The following is a 22,113-nucleotide window of genomic DNA, read 5'->3' as shown; positions in this document are numbered from 1 at the left end:
TCTAAGCTTAAAGACTGCTATGCTTTTGGAGGTGAGTCTTGCCTTCATAAAGCACTTTGGACTATTAACAGCATCACCAAATTTTGCACCCACATAGCTACAAAGTGTGTATGTGTGTGTACTCAGAGGTATGGCGGGTGCTTAGCCTTCCTTTAACAACATGACCATATCTTGTTCAGGCTCACCTGTCCCCAAAGCAGCTCTCCAACACCAATGAAAACACACCAGAACCATTGGCTCAAGGTGAGTCCAGAACAGCTGAAGGGCTTCCCACCAAATTCTACAATGATGATCTGTGGCATAAGAGGAAAAAGAGCATAATCAGATCAGCTTTGGTTAAAAAAAAAAAAAGAACCATGGAGGTACAGCAAGAATTGTTACCTTCCAAAACAGTACACTTTACATTTTCTTCAGGTAACTCATGGCATGTTACTAGACAAAAACATACAACAACTTGCATGTCACGTTCTAGTTAGCTACATTTGTGCAGGGTGTGCTTTGGACAAAGGACAGAAGGTGGCTCCAAGTCATTTTTCAGACCTACTCAAGGGACCCTCCCTTTCTTGCATCATATAAGAAAAGTGCTTATTCATATCATAAAACTGAAAAAGGAACTTTCGCCAGTGCATTGGTGATACCTCACATGTAAGGTGTAAATACAGTGGTACCTCGGGTTAAGTACTTAATTCGTTCTGGAGGTCCGTACTTAACCTGAAACTGTTCTTAACCTGAAGCACCACTTTAACTAATGGGGCCTCCTGCTGCTGCTGCGCCGCCAGAGCACGATTTCTGTTCTGATCCTGAAGCAAAGTTCTTAACCTGAAGCACTATTTCTGGGTTAGCGGAGTCTGTAACCAGAAGCGTATGTAACCAGAAGGGTATGTAACCCGAGGTACCATTGTACCACGTCTACAGCATGGGGCCATTTCTATGCCCGTTTCTATGAGAGTCATGCTTGAATGCATCAACATAGTTTGTTAAGTACAACAAAAATTAGCCTCATCACTGGTTTGAGTGGCATGTTACCAGAGCGCCATAACATGGACCCACACAATCAGATCCAAGCTTCAATGTGTATTATTGCCCTGATGTGCATAATGAAAGCCAGCAGACTAGCCATGAGAGTTTTCTTCTGTGAGATTCCACTATAAGGCATTGGAAGGGAAGACATCTCTACCGTGTGTCCAGGTATTTCTCAATCGGATTGGTTCAGAGAGGTGAAGGCTGCTGGAGGATGCAGCTGTGGGCTCAAGAGCCGCAAAATGTGCCTTGAAGCATCTGCACTGGGGGCCCCAGCCACTTCAGTCCATTTCAGAAATTCATCTAAGCCCGAAAGCAAGAGTTCCTCAGATGTGAAAGGTCTAACTGGGGCATCTGCCTTGGGTGTAGCCAAGCTATGCATTAACATCAGCTGATACATGGTAGAACTTGTTGCAAAAATGATGACGAGATTTTGGCTTAGATGGTTTGGCCTATTCCCTGTGAATGATGTCCCACAAGTTTGTGGGAAATGGAACTGCCTGGACTTCCCTTGACTCTAACCCTTGGGCTCCCTGTCCTCCCTGGCATAACTGTACTAAACCTTTGAAGAGGTGCCCTGGGGGAAAGACCTCTGACAACTCAGAGGGACCCCCCTGCTCCCAGTGTTTGGGCTGAAGCAACATTCCTGTTGGCTAGTGCATTCAGGGGGTGAGGTCTATGTGGGCTGAACACACTAAAATATAACTGTCTGCTCTGTGGGAATAAAGCAGAGGTATCCTGAGAAAAGCAATTCCTCTCCACTCACGAGGGAGCCAGTCTATCTGACTCTGAATACCAGTTCCTGGGAATCACAAGTAGGGTGAATGCTGCTGCACTCATGGGCTTTCCCATAGGTATCTGATTGGCCACTGTGAGAACATGATGGCCTGAGCCGCCAGGGCTCTTATGTTCTTATGACTGAAAGAGGACTCTTTTTCTCTGCTTTGCCTACTGATGCTGCCTCTTCCTCCACCCCTTGGGTTCTTAGAAAGGTGAAAACCTCCAAGTCTGTCTGGCTGCAGACCTTGCACCTCTGGAGATGACCTGGAGACTGTCTTTCTGGTTCCAGAGAAGAGATCTTTCTCCATGCTAAGGTGTCCTCCTTCCCACGAGTAATAATAATAATAATAATAATAATAATAATAATAATAATAATGATAAATTTTTATTTACATCCCGCCCTCCCCAGCCGAAGCTGGGCTCAGAGCAGCTAACAACAATAAAAGTAACACAACATTCTAAAATCAATTCATTTTAAAATCAATTCAAAATCAAATTATTGGCAACCATTGGGCTAGAGTTCGGTGAGGATTACAGAAGGAGGGGGTCAGACTGTGCCTTGGCCAAAGGTCTGGTGGAACAGCTCTGTCTTGCAGGCCCTGTGGAAAGATGTCAAGTCCCACAGGGCCCTAGTCTCTTGTGACAGAGTGTTCCACCTGATCGGTACCACGGCCGAAAAAGCCCTGGCTCTGGTTGAGGCCAGCCTAACCTCCCTGTGGCCCGGGACCTCCAAGATGTTTTTGTTTGAAGACTGTAAGGTCCTCCGTGGGACATACCGGGAGAGGCGGTCCCGTAGGTATGAGGGTCCTAGGCCGTATAGGGCTTTAAAGGTGAAAACCAGCACCTTAAACCTGACCCTGTACTCCACCAGGAGCCAGTGCAGCGGGTATAGCACCAGGTGAATGTGATCCCGCAGCGAGGACCCCATAAGGAGTCTCACCACAGCATTCTGCACCCGCTGGAGTTTCTGGGTCAGTCTCAAGGGCAGCCCCACGTAGAGTGAGTTACAGTAATCAAGTCTGGAGGTGACCGTTGCGTGGATCACTCCCGTATCCAATCATCTTATTTCTGTTTCCCCACACACTTGTGAGGTAGTCCTGTCTTGTCAGATCACTAACTCCTCAATATACAATTTATCTTCTGGATGGATTGTCCATACAAGGCCTTATTGTGGTCAGCCTCACAAAGAGCTACGTGGTGTTTGGTCAAGGAGCATGCTTCAGACAACAACTTCTGACAGTGTTTCCTTTCATAGTCTCTCCCCTCCACCTCCAGTTTTCTCTCTCCATTTCCTCATGATCCCCTTCCCGCCTGCCTCTTAGCCAATATAATTTACCTGGGCAATAAAGGTTCCTAGCACCACTGAGCAGAAGATGGGGTTCCGGAAAATGGCCTCAAAGACATTCCGCTCACCGTGGATCTTGCGAGCATTGATCTCATTGAAAAGTTGCATCATGACAAAAGTGTTGAAGACAATGGTGTAGTGTTCAGTGGGTGGAGAGTGGAGGGGGACGTTCCGGCCACTGTCAATATCAAAAATTTTCTCACCTAGCAGAAGAAGAGTTTGAAGAAAAAATGATAAGAATAACAACAATCCTTCCCCTACACACAGACACCAGAGATTATGATGTGATTATACAACCCAGTAGAGAACACAATCCCCAAACCAGGGTTAACTGCAAACATCTTGCGTGCCATTAAGCAACTCATTCTCTGAACAGCACAGGCTCGTTCTTCCAGCACACAAAGTAGCTTCCTGAGAATTCAAGGATAATGCACAACTTGCAGCAAGGCTCCCTAGGTAGAAATACACATGCAACAGAAAGACCCAAAATATGAAAATATGCTATACTGTACTGAAGAACCATATACAGAAGGGAATAAACACTGATATACATAAGACAAAAAGCAATATACACACCCAATGGAACACTGTTTTGCCTAATATTAGACTGTTTTAATGGCCAATAAAGGATCTTGTTGATGCATATGAAGAATTTGGAGTCATTCCCTAAGACGACGGTTGAAAATATTTCTTCCCAAGGACTCAACATTGCTGGAATATGTCTGAAAAAGACTCATTTGGCAAAGCAGGCTAATAATGGGTGTTCCATCAAGAATGTGTATTGCTTATTGTCTTGTGTGTATCCATTTTCACTTCGTTCTCTATAGGCTTGTTCGGTACATTTTCATATTTGGGGACTTTCTGTTGCTTGTGTATTTCTGTTTTCCTGAGAATTTCACTTTTCATTAAAAAACAAGTCCAAAATCCTAGCTAGCCTTCTAGCCCTCATGAGTGTGGGACAAATATAATGTGACATTAGTGTCTCCAGGAAAACAGGGTATCAAGAGATAGGGACTGCCCATCTGCAGAAGCAACCATGTGGGGTGGCACCATTCCGAGAGAGCCCGCTGCAGTTCTGCAGACACCCTGCAGAGAGCTGCTCCCTGCAGTTACAAAGGAAGGGCACAGAGGCAACACAGTAGCTCATTGGCTGTGTATGCCAAGGGACATGCTCTTCTCTTCAGCCTTCTTAAACGCCACCAGCCAACTGGAATGTAGACAATAATCATGGAACTAAGAAAATCCATCAAACCATAGTTCAAAAGAAACTATGATTCAATGTGCAAGGGCTCACTGCTCAAACCATGAGCATAGGTTTAGATGACATGACAACCCAGACTCTGGCTTGTTTTTTCTGTGGCGCAGCAGGAGCGAGGGAATGAGCGTGGTGGGAAGAGTTTCTTTTAAATTATGGTTTAATATGAGGTGCATATCAGGCCAGTGAATCCAGAAAGTGAGATGTCTATTCTTGTCTTGATTCCCTGTACTTCCACGTTACTTGTACTTGCCAAAGTCTGCATTCTGCGAAGTCTCAGATATTGGCAACCGGATGATACAAACCAGACCCATGCACACAAAAAGGACGGTGCAATTTGCATTAATGTCTTCTCAGGGCAGAATGAGGGTTGTATTTGGAATGAGGATTGTCAGTCCTAGATAAGGAGCTGCTGGAAAATTAGACAGCTCCCTTTATGAGACTGGAGCCAAAAGAAGTCCAATTAACTTGTACTTGAACCTGTCCAAATTTAAATACATCACTTGAAGGAAAAACCAATGTAAAACAGCTTTTAAAAGGCAAAAGAAAAGCTAAATTGTGTTGATGAAAGGCATAATTTCCTAGATTAAAGCTCTTCCCTTGGCCAAGGATTAAATGTATGGGTCATATAGTCTCCATAGAGACTGTCTTTTCCTGACAGACTGTGTCAAAGCTGCACAACAGCCAGACATGCAATGGTCTTCATTATGACTTTTGCATGGAATTTCTGCCTCTGAACCCTGCAAGATCATACATAGAAGTTGTTCCTGGCACTGGCGTACAAAGGGGGGCAGGGGGAACACACCACACCGGGTACCATTTGGGGGAAAGGGTGCCATCCCGGCCACCCCCCGGGATGCGTGCCACACCATCTCAAGATATGCACTATGCCCTCGTGGGCAACGCACCATGCCCCCGCCTGTTCTCCACTCCGGGGGCTGCAGCATGTTGCTCCTGGCAGTCTACATCATAGATGGGAGAGTAGCCAGCTATCAGAATCAGCTGCATGAACAGTTTCATTTTATTGAAAGAGAAGCCTTGTTTGAAAACTTTCCTGTATGCTAAGCCACTCAATCAATGGCTACCATAGAATTATAAATGATTACTGCCAGCTAAATTGAAGGCCCACCATTTTTTTTGTGGAGGGAAGGAAAGTATGGCAAGGTAGATATAGGGAAAGGAGAACCTAGATTTCCAAGACCCAACCTAATGGTTTCATGTCTTGCTAAAGGCTGCAAGTTCCATCTCTGACTCTCACCAGCAAAGAGCAGTGTGAAAATAATGGTGAGCTGGTACACAGCATGCCCCAGGATGTTCTTCATCATGGTGCGGGAAATGAGTGGCTTGTTGCGGCCATATGGCTTGCGCAAGAGCAAGGATTCGGTTGGGGGTTCTGTGGCAAGGGCTAACGAAGCAAAGGTATCCATGATCAAGTTGACCCACAACATCTGGACGGCCTTCAGAGGAGAGTCCTGCAAAGGGAGAAGCATCCATCAGAAAGGAGTGCATTTCATTTCTGGTCCAGGACTATGCCTCCCCACTCCCTCAGCTGCTCACCTGGAGCTGACATGCAACAAGTTCAAACTCTTAACCCACTAGTATAATCATCCAGGGATGGTCAAGTTGGAAGCCCAAAAATACTACTGCTACAACTATAGTGTTAAACTACTAAATATTTAGTTCAGAGTGGGGGGGGTTAGCTTAGAGAGCACATGTATCTTGCAGGGGGTTGGACTCAATGACCCTTGTGGTCCCTTCCAGCTCTACAATTCTATGATCTATAATCTTCTCCCAAATAACTTTTGTGCAGCCTTAAGGCTCCAACTCCTAACTATTTTCAGAACACCAACTTGCATTTACTTAATAAAAAATAATATCTATGCAGTCTTTATTGTTGCAGAGATGTTTCAGTAGGCAATGACAGCAAATTTTCCAAGTGCTTCCATGCTGCAATAATCTCTACAAATGTATGGAGCTGAGGATGGCAACCTTTTGGTCCTCCAGGACTCCAACTGCCATTAGTCCCAGGCAGCATGGCCAATGCTCAGGGATGATGGGAGTTGTAGTCCAGCAACATCTGTAGGCTGCAGTTTCTCCATCCCTTGGTACTGAGGACAGATCATTGCTAGCTATGAGCTGCAATAGCCATCTAGATCTTCCATTTTATGGGTCATTATACCTCTGATTACCAGAAGCTGATGACAAACAAGGGATTGCTCCCTTCATCAGCTTTGAGACCTGCCAGGAGCATCCAGTTGGCCACTGCTGGAAATGCTAGATGGATCTTTGGGCTGGATCCAACAAGGAAATGGCTACCTTTGAAATCCAACCCAACCATCTCTGTAACACAGGTCTTTACACGCTGCCTTGCATCAAGACCAGACATTGTGAAATTCAAAGCTCCAAAACAAAAGAGGCCCAGCAGAGCTAGGAATGGCATTCAGAATGGCTAGTTCCAAGACACCTCAATTGTTCCAAACATTAAGCTATAGATAAAACCCCTCCCCGTTTGACTGATGTTACCTGCGTGATACAAGCACCCGTGAAAGCCACAATCACAGCCACCACGTTGACCGTAAGTTGGAACTGCAGAAATTTGGAGATGCTGTCATACACGTTGCGGCCCCACATCACCGCCTTGACTATGCTTGTAAAGTTGTCATCTGTCAGGATGATATCCGAGGCCTCTTTAGCCACATCTGTGCCAGCAATGCCCTGAGGGAGAAAAAATGAGGAGATCAAGCTGGCAAGAGGTCGTCGTTCTGCTGCTACGACTGGTTCTCCAGAGAGATAGGCTTGCGCTCAAAATGGCAGGCACCTTCCAGTTTCAGATGAGGACCACGAGATTGCAGGAGGAATTAGATGGCTAATCCCATAATCCCCCCCCCAAATGGATGAGTTAACTGATTGGCGTATAGGAAATACAAGGCCCTTTGAGACATAAAATACTCCCTTCTCTTTCTGAAGTTCAGAGTTGAGTGTCAGCTCTTATGTATAAAAAATGGGACCATCCATGCAGAAGAGGAAGGCCTCAGAGAACCTCACAATTTGCAGGGTGTGTGTGTGTGTGCGTGTGCGTGTGTATACACACACACACACACACATTTAACACCTGCTAAGTTTAAGGGCGGGAAGGCTTGAAACAGCCCACTGAGGACTGAGCAATGGGCACATAATTCTATTACAGGCAGGGAAGCACACAAAACTGGGTGGCAGGGGGAAATGGTGGATCATAGAGGAGGGTATGGAGCATGGCAACATTTTGCTGCAGATTCCACTGGTGATTTTGATTGTCCCCCTTTGCAGCACCAAAAGTGTGGTAGAAACCTAGGCAGTAACTCTCTGCTCAGACTCCTCCTGCACCTCAGTGAAGAACCATGGCAGCAGATCAAGAAGGCAATTCGGCCTGTTGCAAAACTCCATTAGAGACACACGGTGGCAGTCAGTTACTACAGAATCTGCTGCTGCCAGAACAATCCCAGCAAGCTTCAGAAGTATTAAGCAGGTATCCTGTGGTGACCAATTTTTCCTAATGCTTGCCTGCTGTGTCCTACTGAGCCCAGGGATTGTGAGATTCTGTCCTGAGCTGTAACATTCCTGACTTCTGCAAAGTGCAAAAACTGAAACAGAAAATAGAGCAGAATAAAAACAGAGCTTTAACACACACACGGCTTATCAGCTCCATTATGCCAAGGCACACACAAGCAAATCACTAACCCCACATGCTGCTGCATTTGATTTCCAACACACCAATCAGTCCATACCATAGCAAATCCCACGTCTGCTTTCTTCAAGGCTGGGCCGTCATTGGTGCCATCCCCAGTCACAGCCACCACCTGCCTCCGTTCTCCAACGGTACTGTCAATAATTCCTGAAAGATGGTAGGAACATCAGTAGAGGGCAGGCACAGAGAGACCCAAACTTGCAGCAGAGCATCCAGCGGCAACACAACAGGTCATTTTCCAAAAGCAATTCAGGTTGTGGTGGTTACAGCTTAGGGCCAATGATACCAAAAGGGCAGACTCTTACCATATGAGGCTATCCACCAAAGATCACCGGGGAGACCCTTTCACACATGCCACTAAGTATAGTTGGCAAGGATATATTTTCTTTTGGGGCACCTAGACTGTGGAACTCTCTGCCTCCAGAAGCTTTGTGTGGCTTCCCCTTTGCCAATGTTTCACTGTCAGCTGAAGACTTTACTGTTTCGGCAAGCGTTCAGTCTGCCTGCTGATGAAGAAAAAGGGGTTTTCTAAGCTCAGTTGGTTAGAGCAGAGCTCTCCAAACTCTGTGCCGCGACACGTTAGTGTGTCGGCTCCAGTGTGTAGATGTGTTGTGTGAACGCTCCCCGTGCTCCTGGAAAGGGGTTAGTTTAACCTCTGACTTGCTAGTAAAACGGAATTCCCTTGTCGCAAAATTTGCATGCCTAAAAAGTGTGTCATGAGAAGTTTGGAAAAGTCTGGGTTAGAGCATTGTGTTGATAACGCCAAGGTTGCAGGTTTGAGCCCTGTATGGGACAGCTGCCTATTGCAGGGGGTTGGACTAGGCTATCTTCAGAGTCCCTTCCAACTCTACAATTCCACGATTCTATTTTTCTTGTTGTTGTTTAGTCATTTAGTCGTGTCTGACTCTTCGTGACCCCATGGACCAGAGCACGCCAGGCACTCCTGTCTTCCACTGCCTCCCGCAGTTTGGTCAAACTCATTCTGGCAGCTTCGAGAACACTGTCCAACCATCTCGTCCTCTGTCGTCCCCTTCTCCTTGTGCCCTCAATCTTTCCCAACATCAGGGTCTTTTCCAGGGAGTCTTCTCTTCTCATGAGGTGGCCAAAGTATTGGAGCCTTAGCTTCAGGATCTGTCCTTCCAGTGAGCACTATTTTTCTTAATTATTGTTTTTAAATTGTTATTTAACTAGTTTTGGTTGTGAAAGTTGCCTTGAGTATTTCTTTCCAGCACTGGAATGGCAGGATATAATTTTCCAAGCAAAGGTCTGTTTCACACATGCAGGTTAAAGGCAAATGCACAGAATGCTGCTATAGGAAGCTGCAAATTCTGGGCTCTGCCCCCTCTATTCTCTTCCCCCTCCCACTTTCTGGAGGACATTTTTTTGGAGGGAAAGTTCTGTCACCTCAGAAGTTCTTACCTTTCACAAGCGTGTGTTTATCTGTGGGTGAAGATCGTGCCAGGACCCGTAGCTTGGGCCAAATCTTATCCAGTTGCTCTTGTTCCACCTGCAAGACAAAATCACAAACTCACCAATTGGCCTGGAACAGGAGCTTGAGAACTGCTTTCCTTTTTCCTCCTACCTGGAAGTTCTGAGAACTCACAAGTGACACCTGCTTATCTAAAGGCAAACTAATATAATTTCACAATCCAAGGTGTTGCGTCAGCCATTCATGTGGGTAAAAACCCATTCTGTCCATGCTAACATGGATCTCATATAAAGCATGAGAAGGTTGAGGTTGGATGGCCACCTATCATGGATGCTTCAGTTGAGATTCTTGAATTGCAGGGAGTTGCACTAGATAACCCCCAAAGCCCTTTCCAACTCTACAATTCTCTGATTCTATCCTGAGCAAAACCAGTCAGCTTTCTGTATTTATAAGTGGCTGGAGTCAGCTCAGATGCAAAGCAGGAGGCCGTAGAAAATACCTGTAGTATTAAAAACAAGCATGGGCAGAGAAAAGCCCTCTCTATAGCTGCATTCTAGCCTTGCCAAGCCTGCACTTCAGAGCTAAGAGTTTCCTTCTCAGGAGCTTGAAAAAGCTCATTATTCCCCAGAGATCACAGAATGAATGTGTTACACAGAATGAGGCACGTTTCAGAAGCTGTCAAGAGGGGAGTGGTCCTCTAAATAAACTGACCGGGCCCCTGAGTGGCTTCTCCCCACCCTGTTCCCTCAATCCCTTATTCCTCTCACCTCTCCTTTCTCGTTGCGGATCAGCCGGTTGAATTCCTTCCCTTCCAAGCACAGGAAGTCCTCCCCAGGTAGCAAGATGCCACACTTGGTTGCAATGGCACGGGCTGTGTTGATGTTGTCACCTGTAACCATCCGGACAGTAATACCAGCGCGCTGGCACTTCAGGATTGCATCAGGCACCTGTAGGAAAGCCATGAGATAACAGAGTCAGGAAGCTGAGCCGTGCATGCATGAGGCAGTGGGAAATCACGGATAAAGCCTGAAGAGGGAGCGGGGAGGGTGGGGAACAACAACTATAAACTAACAGGAAACTCATTACCTGAGTCTAGATCCTTATGTAGTCAAAATGATACATCTGTGCTCAGGAGGGAATCAGCAGGCTCAGGGGGGAAAACCCAGGTTTGCAGAAGTAGAAAAAAATACTTAGGAAGAAACCTTAACTGTGGAACCCCTACCACCTCAACAACAATTGTTGTAATTGTTTTAAGCAGGCTCAGTGGCCACAGAATGCAGACAGTGAGGGGGAATGGAAAACCAGGAGAGGGAGGGAGGAGATTGGAATGGAGTATCCTGAAAGTCGGGCTAGTGGGTTGGCTGGAACGCTGAACAGGAACACTTCACTCTGCAACATTTTGTTCCAAGTTTCACTTGTGTTTTTATGTCCATACATTCCAGACAACACTGCAATGCAACTTCTCCAAACGTAGGTCATTAAAAAAAAAAGCAACAAATATTTGTTTAAAGATGTATCCTGTTCAAGCTATTTCCACTGGACTTTCAACACAGTAACAACAAAAGTTACGGAGTTATCTTCAGATTTTGTCTCTAAAAAGTAGCTCATTTCGGCTACTTTTGGCTGTAGTCCAGAGGAACCTGCTCCCTGCCTTACAGGCCTCCTCCAACTGGCCTAGGAGGGCAGGGCGCTTGAATGGAACCTTGGGTCGGGGTATTGCTTAGTGGGGCTTGTTGTTATTAACACCCCAATTATTTAAAATTGTTTTAACTTTATTTATTTTAACACTTTAAAATGGATTTAACCTTAAATGATCTGATTATGGACAATGAGGCTTCCAATTAGTTTCCGGACCCAATTCAAAGTGCTGGTTTTGACATATAAGCTCTAAACAGCACAGGGCCACAATGCCTCAAGGACCACCTCTCTCCACAGGAACCAATCTGGACCCTGCGATCATCATCCGAGGCCCTTTTTTGTGTGACTAAAAATAAGAGATTGCCTTCCACTTAGTCAAAAATAAAAGGAACTAAGAGGAAATTGCCATGAACTGCAAGTTGAAAGTGCTCTGATAAAGGGTTGTCTTTGTACATGACAGATCCCCTACTGCTGGAACTGTACAAAACCTAAACGTAAGCTGTCATTTATTTGTTACTTGATTAAATTTAGATCACAACCTTCCTCCCAAAGGAGCCCAGGGTGCTCCATGCATGATGACCTTTCTCACACACAAACATGCATTTCACTGTATGTAGGTACAAATCTGTGTGCTGAGAGTTGGAGCCAATTGTGGCTTCTCAGAAAATGCACGGTTCGTAGCCAGGCAACAAGTTTTTTTTCTGAGCATTTTCTGGAATAGGCACCATTTCTTGCCTCTAGGGAGACATAAACTTGTTGCGCCCCACCCCCCAAATGACGCAGCATCGCTTGGGAACCTCTGGCGCCACGATGTGGGCGGGCGAGAGGGGTTTTTTTTTTACCACTCGCCCGCTATGGGACAGCAAAGTAGTGGCAGGCCAGCCTCCCGCCTTGCCCTGCAACACTGATTTCATTGCTGCATCCCTGCTCTAATAGGCTTTATCTTGTACCGAACAAGCCTGAGCAGGGAGAGAGGGAGGGAGACATTACTAAGGCACCAGCAAATTGAATCACCGCCTCCAGAGCTACTGCACGCAGGGCATCTGCAAAGCCATTTCCAACCCCAGATAATTCAACATCTAATTAAGGAAAGACGCGTGCAGGGGGCCAGCACTGAAATGTAATCAAGAGGTAGGCCTGGGATGGTTGATTCTGTTAGGTCAGTTGTCTGCTTGTCACCACCATAGTAAGCTGTGAGAGAAAACAATGTGTGGGAGGTGGGGAGAAGCAGGCCGAGGAGGCGGATGCTGGATGCTCAAAAACGTGTCCATTCCCTCAGCAGCCTTCATTCCCTGTCAGAATCCCTGCAGTTGCTTCTGTGTGGAATTTGTAAATTAAAACTGCCTCATTCAGGATGAGGCAGGGTTCCTGGGCCCTTCTGTAATTGCTTGGAAGACAGAATTAAGATATTTGCCACACCTCCCGCAGCACCGTGACTGGAAAAGAAGGGTGTGCCAAAATTCCCTCTTTCAGGCAATTCCTAACACAGCTGTCAACTTCTGCAACAACTGCACAGTAGGGTAGCATTCAACAGGTGCAGCTTTCCCCCCATTAACGTGACTCTGTGGAGGACAAAGCTGTACCTCATGACTTTCTCATTGTTCTGTAGCTGCCAGAATCTCACAGGGGCCTTTTCTTCACACTACCAGCCTTATTGAAAACACAGCATCCCAGCGGCTTCTGGGCAGTATCCAGAATTCTCTGTGTACTGGCAGAGGATGGGCAAGTTTTGATGTTGAGCAAAAGAGGAATACAGCTGTGCTAGCAGAAATGTGCTGCATAATGAAGTATGCAATCTATTGTTCCACAAAGTTATCAGCAAACTGGTTATCCAGCCTCTTGCACAACAACATTCGGCTGGTGCAAAATATTTTGCCATTGGAAAATGCATGCTACTAAGTGAGTTTAATTTAGCGCTACATTGGATTCAACCCACTGACTGTAAATGGGAAATACAGTTATCTTCAAACTCTGGCAGAGAGTGAGGCAGGACCGTGATGGCAGCAGTCAGAAAGTTTATGGGACTAAGGCATTTAAAAGCAGACGAGCAGGAGCAGATAAATAAGAAGCCAGGTCTGAAGTTCAGTAAATCAGATGGACCCATAAGAAAGCAGTGCACAGGAGTCAAGAAAAAGCAGAGCCTTGGCAAAGATAGGAAGTGACAGTAGGAAAGAAGAGGGGGCGGAAAGGGCAAAGGAGTCCAATATACTGAAAGTCTGAATTGGTGATTAAAGTAACAGTGACAAATGAGGAAAAGTGGCAAGGTGGATGTTAGAGAAGAGGCCCAGTGTAAAAGTCACTGGTTTGCACAAGATCCGTTCAAGGGAACAAGCATCAGGAGAGGAGACAAAGATGGGCCTGAAGGAAATGAATCTTGAAAACAGCTGGGACCAAATGAGAGTCAACATGACGAAATAATATGATTCAGGGGAAATAAGTGATTTGTCTCCTCCTTGCACTAGACAAAAATCAAGGAGAGCCATGCTGGTACCTCCGGCCGAACAGGGTCCTCAATGCCAACCACAGTGATGCAGGTAAGGTCAGACAGGATCTCATTTTCCGTATCCCAGTCAGGCTCAACTCCAGTAGGGAAATCCCGATAGGCCAGGCAAATGGTACGCAGCCCCTGACAAGCCATTGGCTCAATCACTTTCTTCACCATCTCATCCCGGTCCTTCACCTTAAATATTCTGGGTTCCCCATTCTTGTCCAAGATCTTTGTGCATCTGAATAAAAGGTAGGGTGGGGAGAAACAGAAGGAATAATAAGCATGTGTTCCAAAAGCTGTATTCATGCAAGCAAAGGCAAAGAGCTTTAGGTACGTGGTCCAAAGGGATTGTGCCTTAGTGAGGCATGGATTACACACTATTTTACATACAGGAGTACATTATCTACTTTCTCCTTCCCAGAAAAACAATGAGAAGGGTTGTGCTGCCCTCTTTAATGGAAAGTATGTACTGCTGCCCATTCCTAACTTGAGCCTTAACCTAGCTTTAACTTACAAGACTGTCCACAGATTAAGGGCCTGTTGAACTTCAGCAACTATATTAATGGGACAGAGATACCAAATTTTGGTGCATATTTTGTTTGCGTAATAAGACACTTTCGTAGCCACCTGGAACAGACCAAGAGGTCTACATCCATTTGCTGTAGAGGTTGGGGGGAAAGACAGCTCTATTATTTTTATTATTTTATCTATTTATTAAATTTATATCCCCACCCTTCCTCCCAAAGAAGCCTAGGGTAGCAAACAACAAGCGATAAAACAATAAATAAAACAATCCTAGTACAGATGTAGACAAGAAATTGAGAGGTGCCTCATGTCTAGAGCAGAGCTGAGTCTTTCTCTTGGAGAATGCCCCCCCACCAGTGGACTGGACCATTGACTGGACAAGTTGGGATAAATAGAAGGGAATTGAGTAGGTCATTTTTAGGCATCCTTTGGGGCCTACAGAGTTTCCAGCACCTCATCCACGGCTACAGGACAATGTGGTGTAGTGTGCGTTGGACCAGGACCTGGGAGATCAGGATTCAAATCCCCACTCAGTCACTGGATGAACTTGGGCCAGCCATTGTCTCTTAGCCCACCTCACAGGGTTGTTGTGAGGAAAAATGAGGAAGGGGAAACCATGTATGCTGCTATCTTGAGCTCCTTGGAGGAAAAGGTGGGATAGGAATCAAATAAATAAATAGAATAGAACACAGGCCTCATTCTGCCCCTACATGCATGACTATCCTCTTTTTGAACACAGTGAATTTTACAGGCTATGAATGGGCAGCAGGTATGATCTTCAACGGTATAAACATGGAAAGGAAATACCATTTTGTGGGCACAATAGGAGGGAGTGACGAACTGTTGGAAAGCAGCTTCTTTCATAGCTAGCATGCATCACTGAATATTCCTTAACCCATGAAACTACTTGTGTCGTTAGTATCTTGCCACTTCAAAAACCCAGAGGAAATTCAATGGTTAAGGACTCCACTTATGGCATACTGCTAGGCCGACATAAGCAGCAAAAAGGAAGAGACTATGAAATTATGCAATTGGGTTGGAATAAATGACTCTCATGGTCCCTCCCAACTCTACAGTTCTATGACTCCTTGCAGTGGCATGAGCAAGTAAGAGAGAACCTCTGTTACAAAAACCACGGAAATATAAAAAAGCACCTATAAACTGTGTTGAAATCCAAGTAATTAATGTGTAGCGTGGAACCACAGAGAAGATATCTCCTACTTCAAAACCCATGAGTTTGTTTGATCCTAAGTCAACCTTAATCCTGATGTTTCTTTGATGAAAATGGATACAGATATACGTGTTCTTTTTATTATTCCAGACTGCAGCACTGAATTAACCATTATGAAAGCGATGCTCAGTTCTGAGTGTGAGTTTGGTACCTGCTTTATCCTTACCAGTGTTTGTGACATTGGTCAACGTTTAACACAGAGTAGTAAAGATGGGTGAAATCTGCCCATCTCAGTTTGGACTGGGCTGGGTTTTTCCAAACTTTTTCAGCAAAAGAGAATTCTTGGAAAACAGTAGACCATCCCTACAATTCTGTGAAGCTCACCAAGACCTAGTGTCTGGGAGAACTTCCATCATCGCCAACTTTCTTTCATCCTCCCCCTTTCTCGTTTGTTAAGATGGGCTGAACGTAAGGAGGGAAAACAGCAGCCTAGATAGTTGACTCAAGCTTTTCTTCGAAGCTCAAACCAGACATGATGTCGCTCAAGCAATTATCAGTTCTGTTAATGTGTGAGTGTTGCTTTTTTTAATCAAGTAAGTAGCAGGTGTAGGGGGGCTAATCTGAATCAGGATGCTGGTGTATGTAATGGCTTTAACCCTGGGGCCCTACTGCAGTCCTAATCTGAACCGAGACCTCCTACAGGTTCCAATGCAAAGAGGCCCCAGCTCCAATCTGGGACTGTAGTGGAGGAGAGGAGGGTTACCTTTTAAACTCTAATCTGGATTGGGTCCCCTGCTCTTGCTGTTTACTTTTTAAAAACCCATTCCTGTAACTGCTAATTGTGGGAATGATATCATGCCCAATTAGGCTTTTAAATGTCCAGCTTTCTGCAATAAAGCCTTCTGAATCTGCCTAGATATTCCACTGCCAGTGGGAACTCTGGGAACAGTGGTAAAGAAGAGAAATGGAAAACAACAACAAGAAGAGTCCAGTAGAAGCTTAAAGACTAACAAATCTATTACAGCACAAGCTTTCCTGGATGACAGACTCTTTGCTGTTCCTTTGAACCCACAAAGTAACAGTTACCCTTCTGGAATATGGCAGAAAGAATCACCAGAGACCCCCAACAGAGCCATTAGGAGAGAAGTTAGTTACTTGCGCAGGAGGATCTCAGAGGCTCCTTTGCTGTACATGCGGAAGCTCCCATCTGGATTCTTCAGCACCGTGCTCATGGATTTGCGGACCGAGTTGAAGGTGTACACCTTGTAGAGTTTTTCCTCTGGCACCTCATTGCGGACGGCTTGATAATCCTGCTTGAGGTCCAGCACAAAACCCAGAAGCGCACATTCCGTCTTGTTTCCAACTTGACGTGGGAGGCCCCCTTCTTTCTCTGGTGGCTAGATTTCCCAAAACGAGTGTCAGGTGACAAACTAATGGCAAATCACATCTAAACAGCCATGGCCACTTGCACCCTATCAGAATCGGGTGACTGGTAAGCACAGAACAGGAAGGGAAAGCCAGGGAGGCTTAGTGGGTACAGCACTGGTCTTGAACCAGGGAGCTGTGGGTTCAAATCCCTACTCAGTCATGAAGCTCCCTGGGTGAACCTGATCTAGTTGCTGTCCTTGAGCCCAACCACCTCAGAGGGAGAATAAAAGTGCAATGTGGGGATTGGGGGAGAGGATTAAACCAAATATATGCAGCTATCATATGAAGAACACTTTTGGATCAAAATTCCCCCTTTCCAGCCCAGCTGTGATCCTGGTAATTATCAGCCCCTTTAGCTCATGCTATTTGCATTAAACAAAAAACCAAAAAACCATGCATGCTAATGCAAAGAGGAGTTTAACTTTCTGTCTGGTTTGGCCCTTACTCCGAGCTCCTTGGAGCAAAGAGGCAACAATATGCAATGAAAAACATTTGGATTTGTCCATGGTGGGTTCCTGTCACTAGAAGAGAATTTCAGAGGTAAAAACGACGAAAATCCAAAGTGAGTTAGCTAGAGGGCTGTTATTTTTATCTTTCAGAAGTCAAAGCCTTAATCTCTTTAGGCTTCAGTTTCTATCTGTGAGAAAGGGATATTAGCAGAATTTCCTTACCTGTCAGATTTGTGAAGCAGAGACCTCTTCTGATCTCAGACTGACTGGTGGGTATTCAGATTTCTCCTTGTCAGTCCCAGATCAGAGGAGCCAACTGCACGGCACTTCCCTACCTCACTGGAGAGTTTGGAAGGTTTATGTATATTAGACATTTCAAAAAGAGCTTCATATGCTATTTTTTCCAGACACGAAGATTACTTTCATGTTTAAGAAAAAAGTGCATTTTGTTAACACATGAAAGGCACAGTGTGTTTTTCTGCTGCAAGCAGCCAATACATGTAACAGGGATCCAAGTCTGAGAACAGAGATCCCAGCAGACATTGCTTTTCCCTACACAGAGATTAATCCTGTTGGAAGTGAGACCGACCGACCGTAAGTTAGTGACAAATGTCCTGCTCTCCTCCCTACAAACCTACTGAGGCTCTTCTGTTCCTCGGTAAATATGCTGCAGATCAGTGACAGCTGATAGTGTTGGTTCACAGATTCACCCAGGTAAAAGAACATTGATGGGGAGAGCATTTGCAGCAGAGGCTGTTGCATCCCTCCATCAAATTAAAAAGCAGGCACAGTCCACTGTGAGCTTGATGCAGCTTGTTCAAGCTCCTCCTCCTCTGTCCATCTGCCACTCAAAGAGCAAAGAACACACTTTGGGGTCAGGGATGGGGCAGCAGGTGACAGAGGGCTCCCTCAAAGATGAGCGAGCCCTGCCTGCCTCACTCCTTTCCCTGCCTGTTTATAACGTGAATATGTTTATTTTATTTAGGAAGATTAATAAAACAGCTCTCTAAGCTCTCTTGTAAGATGATGCCAGCATGGTGAAACTCATAGCATCTTTTCCCACTGTGGATCAGAGGGATTGCAGTTCAACCTCTGGGATCTTCAGGAGAAAATGGCACTGGTAGCATCATTACACAGAAAGCACCTTCACTTATCAGGAAGGAGAAGAAGCTTGGTTAGGCTCTCCTTTGAGGGAGCTGCTTTCTCCATCTGTGGCCCCATCCTGGTTCCCAAAAGAGATCCCCTTCACCTCAGAAACAGGGCTGTAGGCAACAGAAGGAACTGGGCATTTTCAAGCATTCTTGTGAACACTAAAGATATGCTTGAAGAGAACAGATTTAATTGTGGGACAAGCACAAGGATGCTTGTCCATCTTTTGGTTCTGTGGTGGAAGGAGAGAGCATGTGTGCATCGCTGCATGCGTGTTGCACACAGGCACAAATGGAAAGGAAAAGAGAACACCAATGAAGTCCACAAGCGCCTGGGCTTGTGCATGGAGTGCCTGCTGCACACTATGCTTTATACACGTGGGGAAGAAGTGTGTGTGCACCAATCCTTCCACCACAGAATGGCAATCTTCAGGTGGATGAAAGGTCCTACTAAACTCCTCTCCTTGGTGAACTAGATGAAGGGTGGCAATGCTAGCTCCTTCACAAAGCCAGGACTTACCAAGATTTTAGAGGTGTAAGCAGAATTTATTGCAACGCCGTTGATGATGAGGTCCAGAGTCTTGGGCAGAATGGCTTCTGGGTCAGGGATCTGTCTGTAGTGGGTGTCCCCCACATAAGCTTGCACCACAGTCATACGGTTCATGGTGAGAGTACCTGTCTTGTCTGAGCAGATAGCAGTGGCGTTGCCCATTGTCTCGCAAGCATCCAAGTGCCTAACCAGATTGTTATCTTTCATCATTTTCTGTGCAAGGGAAACACAGGAATCACTAAGAAGGGTTACGGAGACTCAATGGCAAAGAGGCAGACTGGCCATTGGACTAATGCAAGATGCTGTCCTCTTTCTGCATGGCCTGCAAAATGGAGCTGTTCCGACAGGCCTTTGGTTGGGGCCCAGTCTGACCCCCTCTCTTTTTTTGTTATAATACCCAGTATGTAAGTGGCCTCCCTAACCCTTTCTACCAGCTCATATAAGACCAGCACAAACAGTTACAGTTATAGTTATAGTTATAATCCATGGGTTGCCATCTGATTTTATTCTGCTCCAAATTTTATTTTAAGCTGTGTTTTAATTGATTGTGTGATTTATGTTTTTAATGTATCATACTTTGATGTTAGCCTCCCTGAGCCCGGTCCTGGCCAGGGAGGGTGGTGTATAAATGAAATTTATTATTATTATTATTATTATTATTATTATTATTATTATTAAGCATGAAAGAAATCAAAGTAGGGGAGAGGAAACAAATCTTGCAAATCTGCCTCTTTGGGAAATAGTTGTAACTAAACAACCTCGCAGTGATGTGCCGAACAATATTATTCTTAAATGCCACATTAGAGTAAAAATGAGAGAGAGAGATGAACAGACCTCACATCTATCTTAGTTTCTATCTAAGCATTTGGTGTAAGAAGTGGAGGCCGGCTCGAGTTGAGTACTGTATTTTTCGCTCCATAAGGCGCACCTGACCATAAGGCACACCTACTTTTTTTGGGGGGGGGGGAATTCAAGAAAAAAAAATCTTTAAAGGGAGCGCTGAGCAGAGCCTGTCTGCATCCCAGGCTCTGCTCAGCGCTCCCTTTCATGAGCCGCGAAGAGCATGTGTGTGGCGCTTTAAGGCTTTTCTCTGAGGAGCCACACACACACTCCGCGCACCTCTTTAAAGGGAGCGCGGCTCTTTGGGGCTTTTGCAGGAGGTGGGGGAAGGGAGAGAGCCTTGCTCTCTCCCTTCCCCCCCCTCCTGCAAGAGCTGCATGCTCTTTAAAGGGATAGCCGTGCAAAGCCTCCCCAAGGCTTGTGGGGCTGGCGGGGGAATCCCGGCTCCCCCCCCCAGCCCCAGGGACCACACATTCGCTCCATAAGACACACAGACATTTCCCCTTAGATTTTAAGAGGGAAAAAGTGCGTCTTATGTAGCGAAAAATACGGTAAATGTGCTTATTTAACACTGTAAAACTCCAACTCCAAGTGCTTCTAGCCACTCCTTTCATGCACTCCAAAGAAAAAGGCACCTTACTCTCCACTTCCTTGCACAATAAATCTGTTGTGGCAAATCCAAAACTAGCCTTTCCCCCTAAAACTGAAGAAAGCAACCCAACCTCCAGATCCAGCCCCGTCCTGTCTCCCCCAACCTGGCAGCCAATATCAGGTCCAAAATCTCTTCTGGCTTCCAGCCTCTCACCTTCACAGAGTAGGCCAAAGAGATGGTTACAGCCAGAGGCAAGCCTTCAGGCACAGCTACCACGAGCACAGTGACACCAATGATGAAGAACTTGACGAAATACTGGATGTAGATGGGAGTGCAGTCAGCCAGCCATTGCCTTCCTTGAATCCCGAAGGTGTCAATCACAAAATACAGCACCAGGATAATGACTGTGATGGCTGACATAATCAGGCCTGAGGAGGAGGAACAGGGACAGAAAGAGAAGGCAGGTGAGGGCAGACCACCAGAAGATCAGAGGGTTGGCTGGACCGAAGTGATAATTTTATAGTTGCCAACCTGGACTGAGGGGTACTAATCAAAGCTTACTGATTTCAGGTCTCACAATGGAGAGAACTGCAATGCACCAGTTAACTTGCACAAGAGCACCTCCTCTCTGTGTCATCTCTCTCTCTTCCAAGAGGTGTAGAGACTACAACAGAGGTCAGTGTGGGGTGCTTGGTTCCCAATGTCAAGCATCACTGTCACTTAGCAAGAGGGAGAAATACAGGGTGCTCAGTGTAGGGGCACGAGCAGCAGCAACCCAACCTGACCCTTCTGCCATCGCCTCAGCAGCAGGCCGAGCTCCCTACACCTTGCACTCCCCCTCTCAGTAAGCAGCAGCAACAGCCAGTATCAGGAAGGCAGGGGTGAATGCAAAGTCACCCCCGTCAGTCACTGCCACATGTTACCAATGAGACAATTTTGCCCCGCCTTTGAACTCATTACTCAGGATGAAGCTCCTTTCCCAGCCTCGTAGCTACAGAGAATGGTTGGCATTGCTTGTGCCTGCATCTGCTCTGAGAGCAATTTGCTCAAAGGCAAACAAAAAGGAACAGTCTCTCTAGCGAATTTTATTCATTCAATCTTCCTATTCTCCCCCTTTTTTTTGAAAAAGTCATGAATCAGGATTTTTCAAAACACTTGGGTTGGCAGGGCTGGCAGGGAGGAAGTCTTGGTTATTTTGGCCAATTGGGGTGCAGTGTCAACTGGAATCTCAACTGGACCTAGGAAATAGGAAGCTGTCTTCTACTGAGTCAGACCATTGGTAAACTTCTAGCATAGCACAGTCTACACTGACTGGAAGTGACACTCCAAGGTTTTAGGGCAAGAGTCTCCCCGCAGAGGCTGGGAGCAAAGTCTTATCTGCAGAAGCTGGGGATTGAACCTGAGACCTTTTGCATGCTCTACCACTAAGCTATGGCCCTTCCTGTAAGCATTACATGCAAATGATTTTAACAAAACCCAAACAGTATGTATTTTCTTCCTTTACAGAAAAGCTGCTTTGGGAGTTGGAAATTCGGAGAATAGAGGCTGCTCCTGTTTCTCTGCCATAAATGGTTCCTCCTAAAACCAGCTTTCCTCCAAACAATTTCTTATAAAGGTCTTTGGGGTGTTGTACATGTTTGCACTTAGGCCCCAAGGCAACAAATTTAATCAAGAGCCATTCTGACATCATTCAGATAGGGATCTTTGTACAGCTACGGTGGGAAGGAGGCC

The 22,113-nt window shown here is 45.8% G+C and overlaps 1 protein-coding gene across 9 annotated transcripts in view; it reads right to left on the bottom strand.

Moving 5' to 3' along the window:
• The window catches only part of ATP2B4 (ATPase plasma membrane Ca2+ transporting 4), a 158,346-nt gene that overhangs the window by 18,304 nt on the left and 117,929 nt on the right, over positions 1-22,113 (bottom strand). For all 9 annotated transcript variants that reach the window (XM_082227150.1, XM_082227151.1, XM_082227143.1 and 6 more), the window contains 11 exons: positions 20,596-20,810; positions 18,921-19,163; positions 16,531-16,772; positions 13,683-13,917; positions 10,321-10,500; positions 9,544-9,631; positions 8,165-8,271; positions 6,924-7,115; positions 5,659-5,872; positions 3,137-3,348; positions 186-293 (listed from right to left, as the gene is read on the bottom strand). In XM_082227150.1, coding sequence (XP_082083276.1) covers positions 186-293; positions 3,137-3,348; positions 5,659-5,872; positions 6,924-7,115; positions 8,165-8,271; positions 9,544-9,631; positions 10,321-10,500; positions 13,683-13,917; positions 16,531-16,772; positions 18,921-19,163; positions 20,596-20,810 — 2,036 coding nt within the window. The remainder of the gene's footprint in view (positions 1-185; positions 294-3,136; positions 3,349-5,658; positions 5,873-6,923; positions 7,116-8,164; positions 8,272-9,543; positions 9,632-10,320; positions 10,501-13,682; positions 13,918-16,530; positions 16,773-18,920; positions 19,164-20,595; positions 20,811-22,113) is intronic.

The sequence above is a fragment of the Podarcis vaucheri genome, assembly GCF_965113315.1.
Source record: "Podarcis vaucheri genome assembly, chromosome: 6".
Classification (NCBI taxonomy): domain Eukaryota; kingdom Metazoa; phylum Chordata; class Lepidosauria; order Squamata; family Lacertidae; genus Podarcis; species Podarcis vaucheri.
Note: the sequence above shows the minus strand (reverse complement) of the source record. Positions and strands in the feature narration are given on the sequence as shown.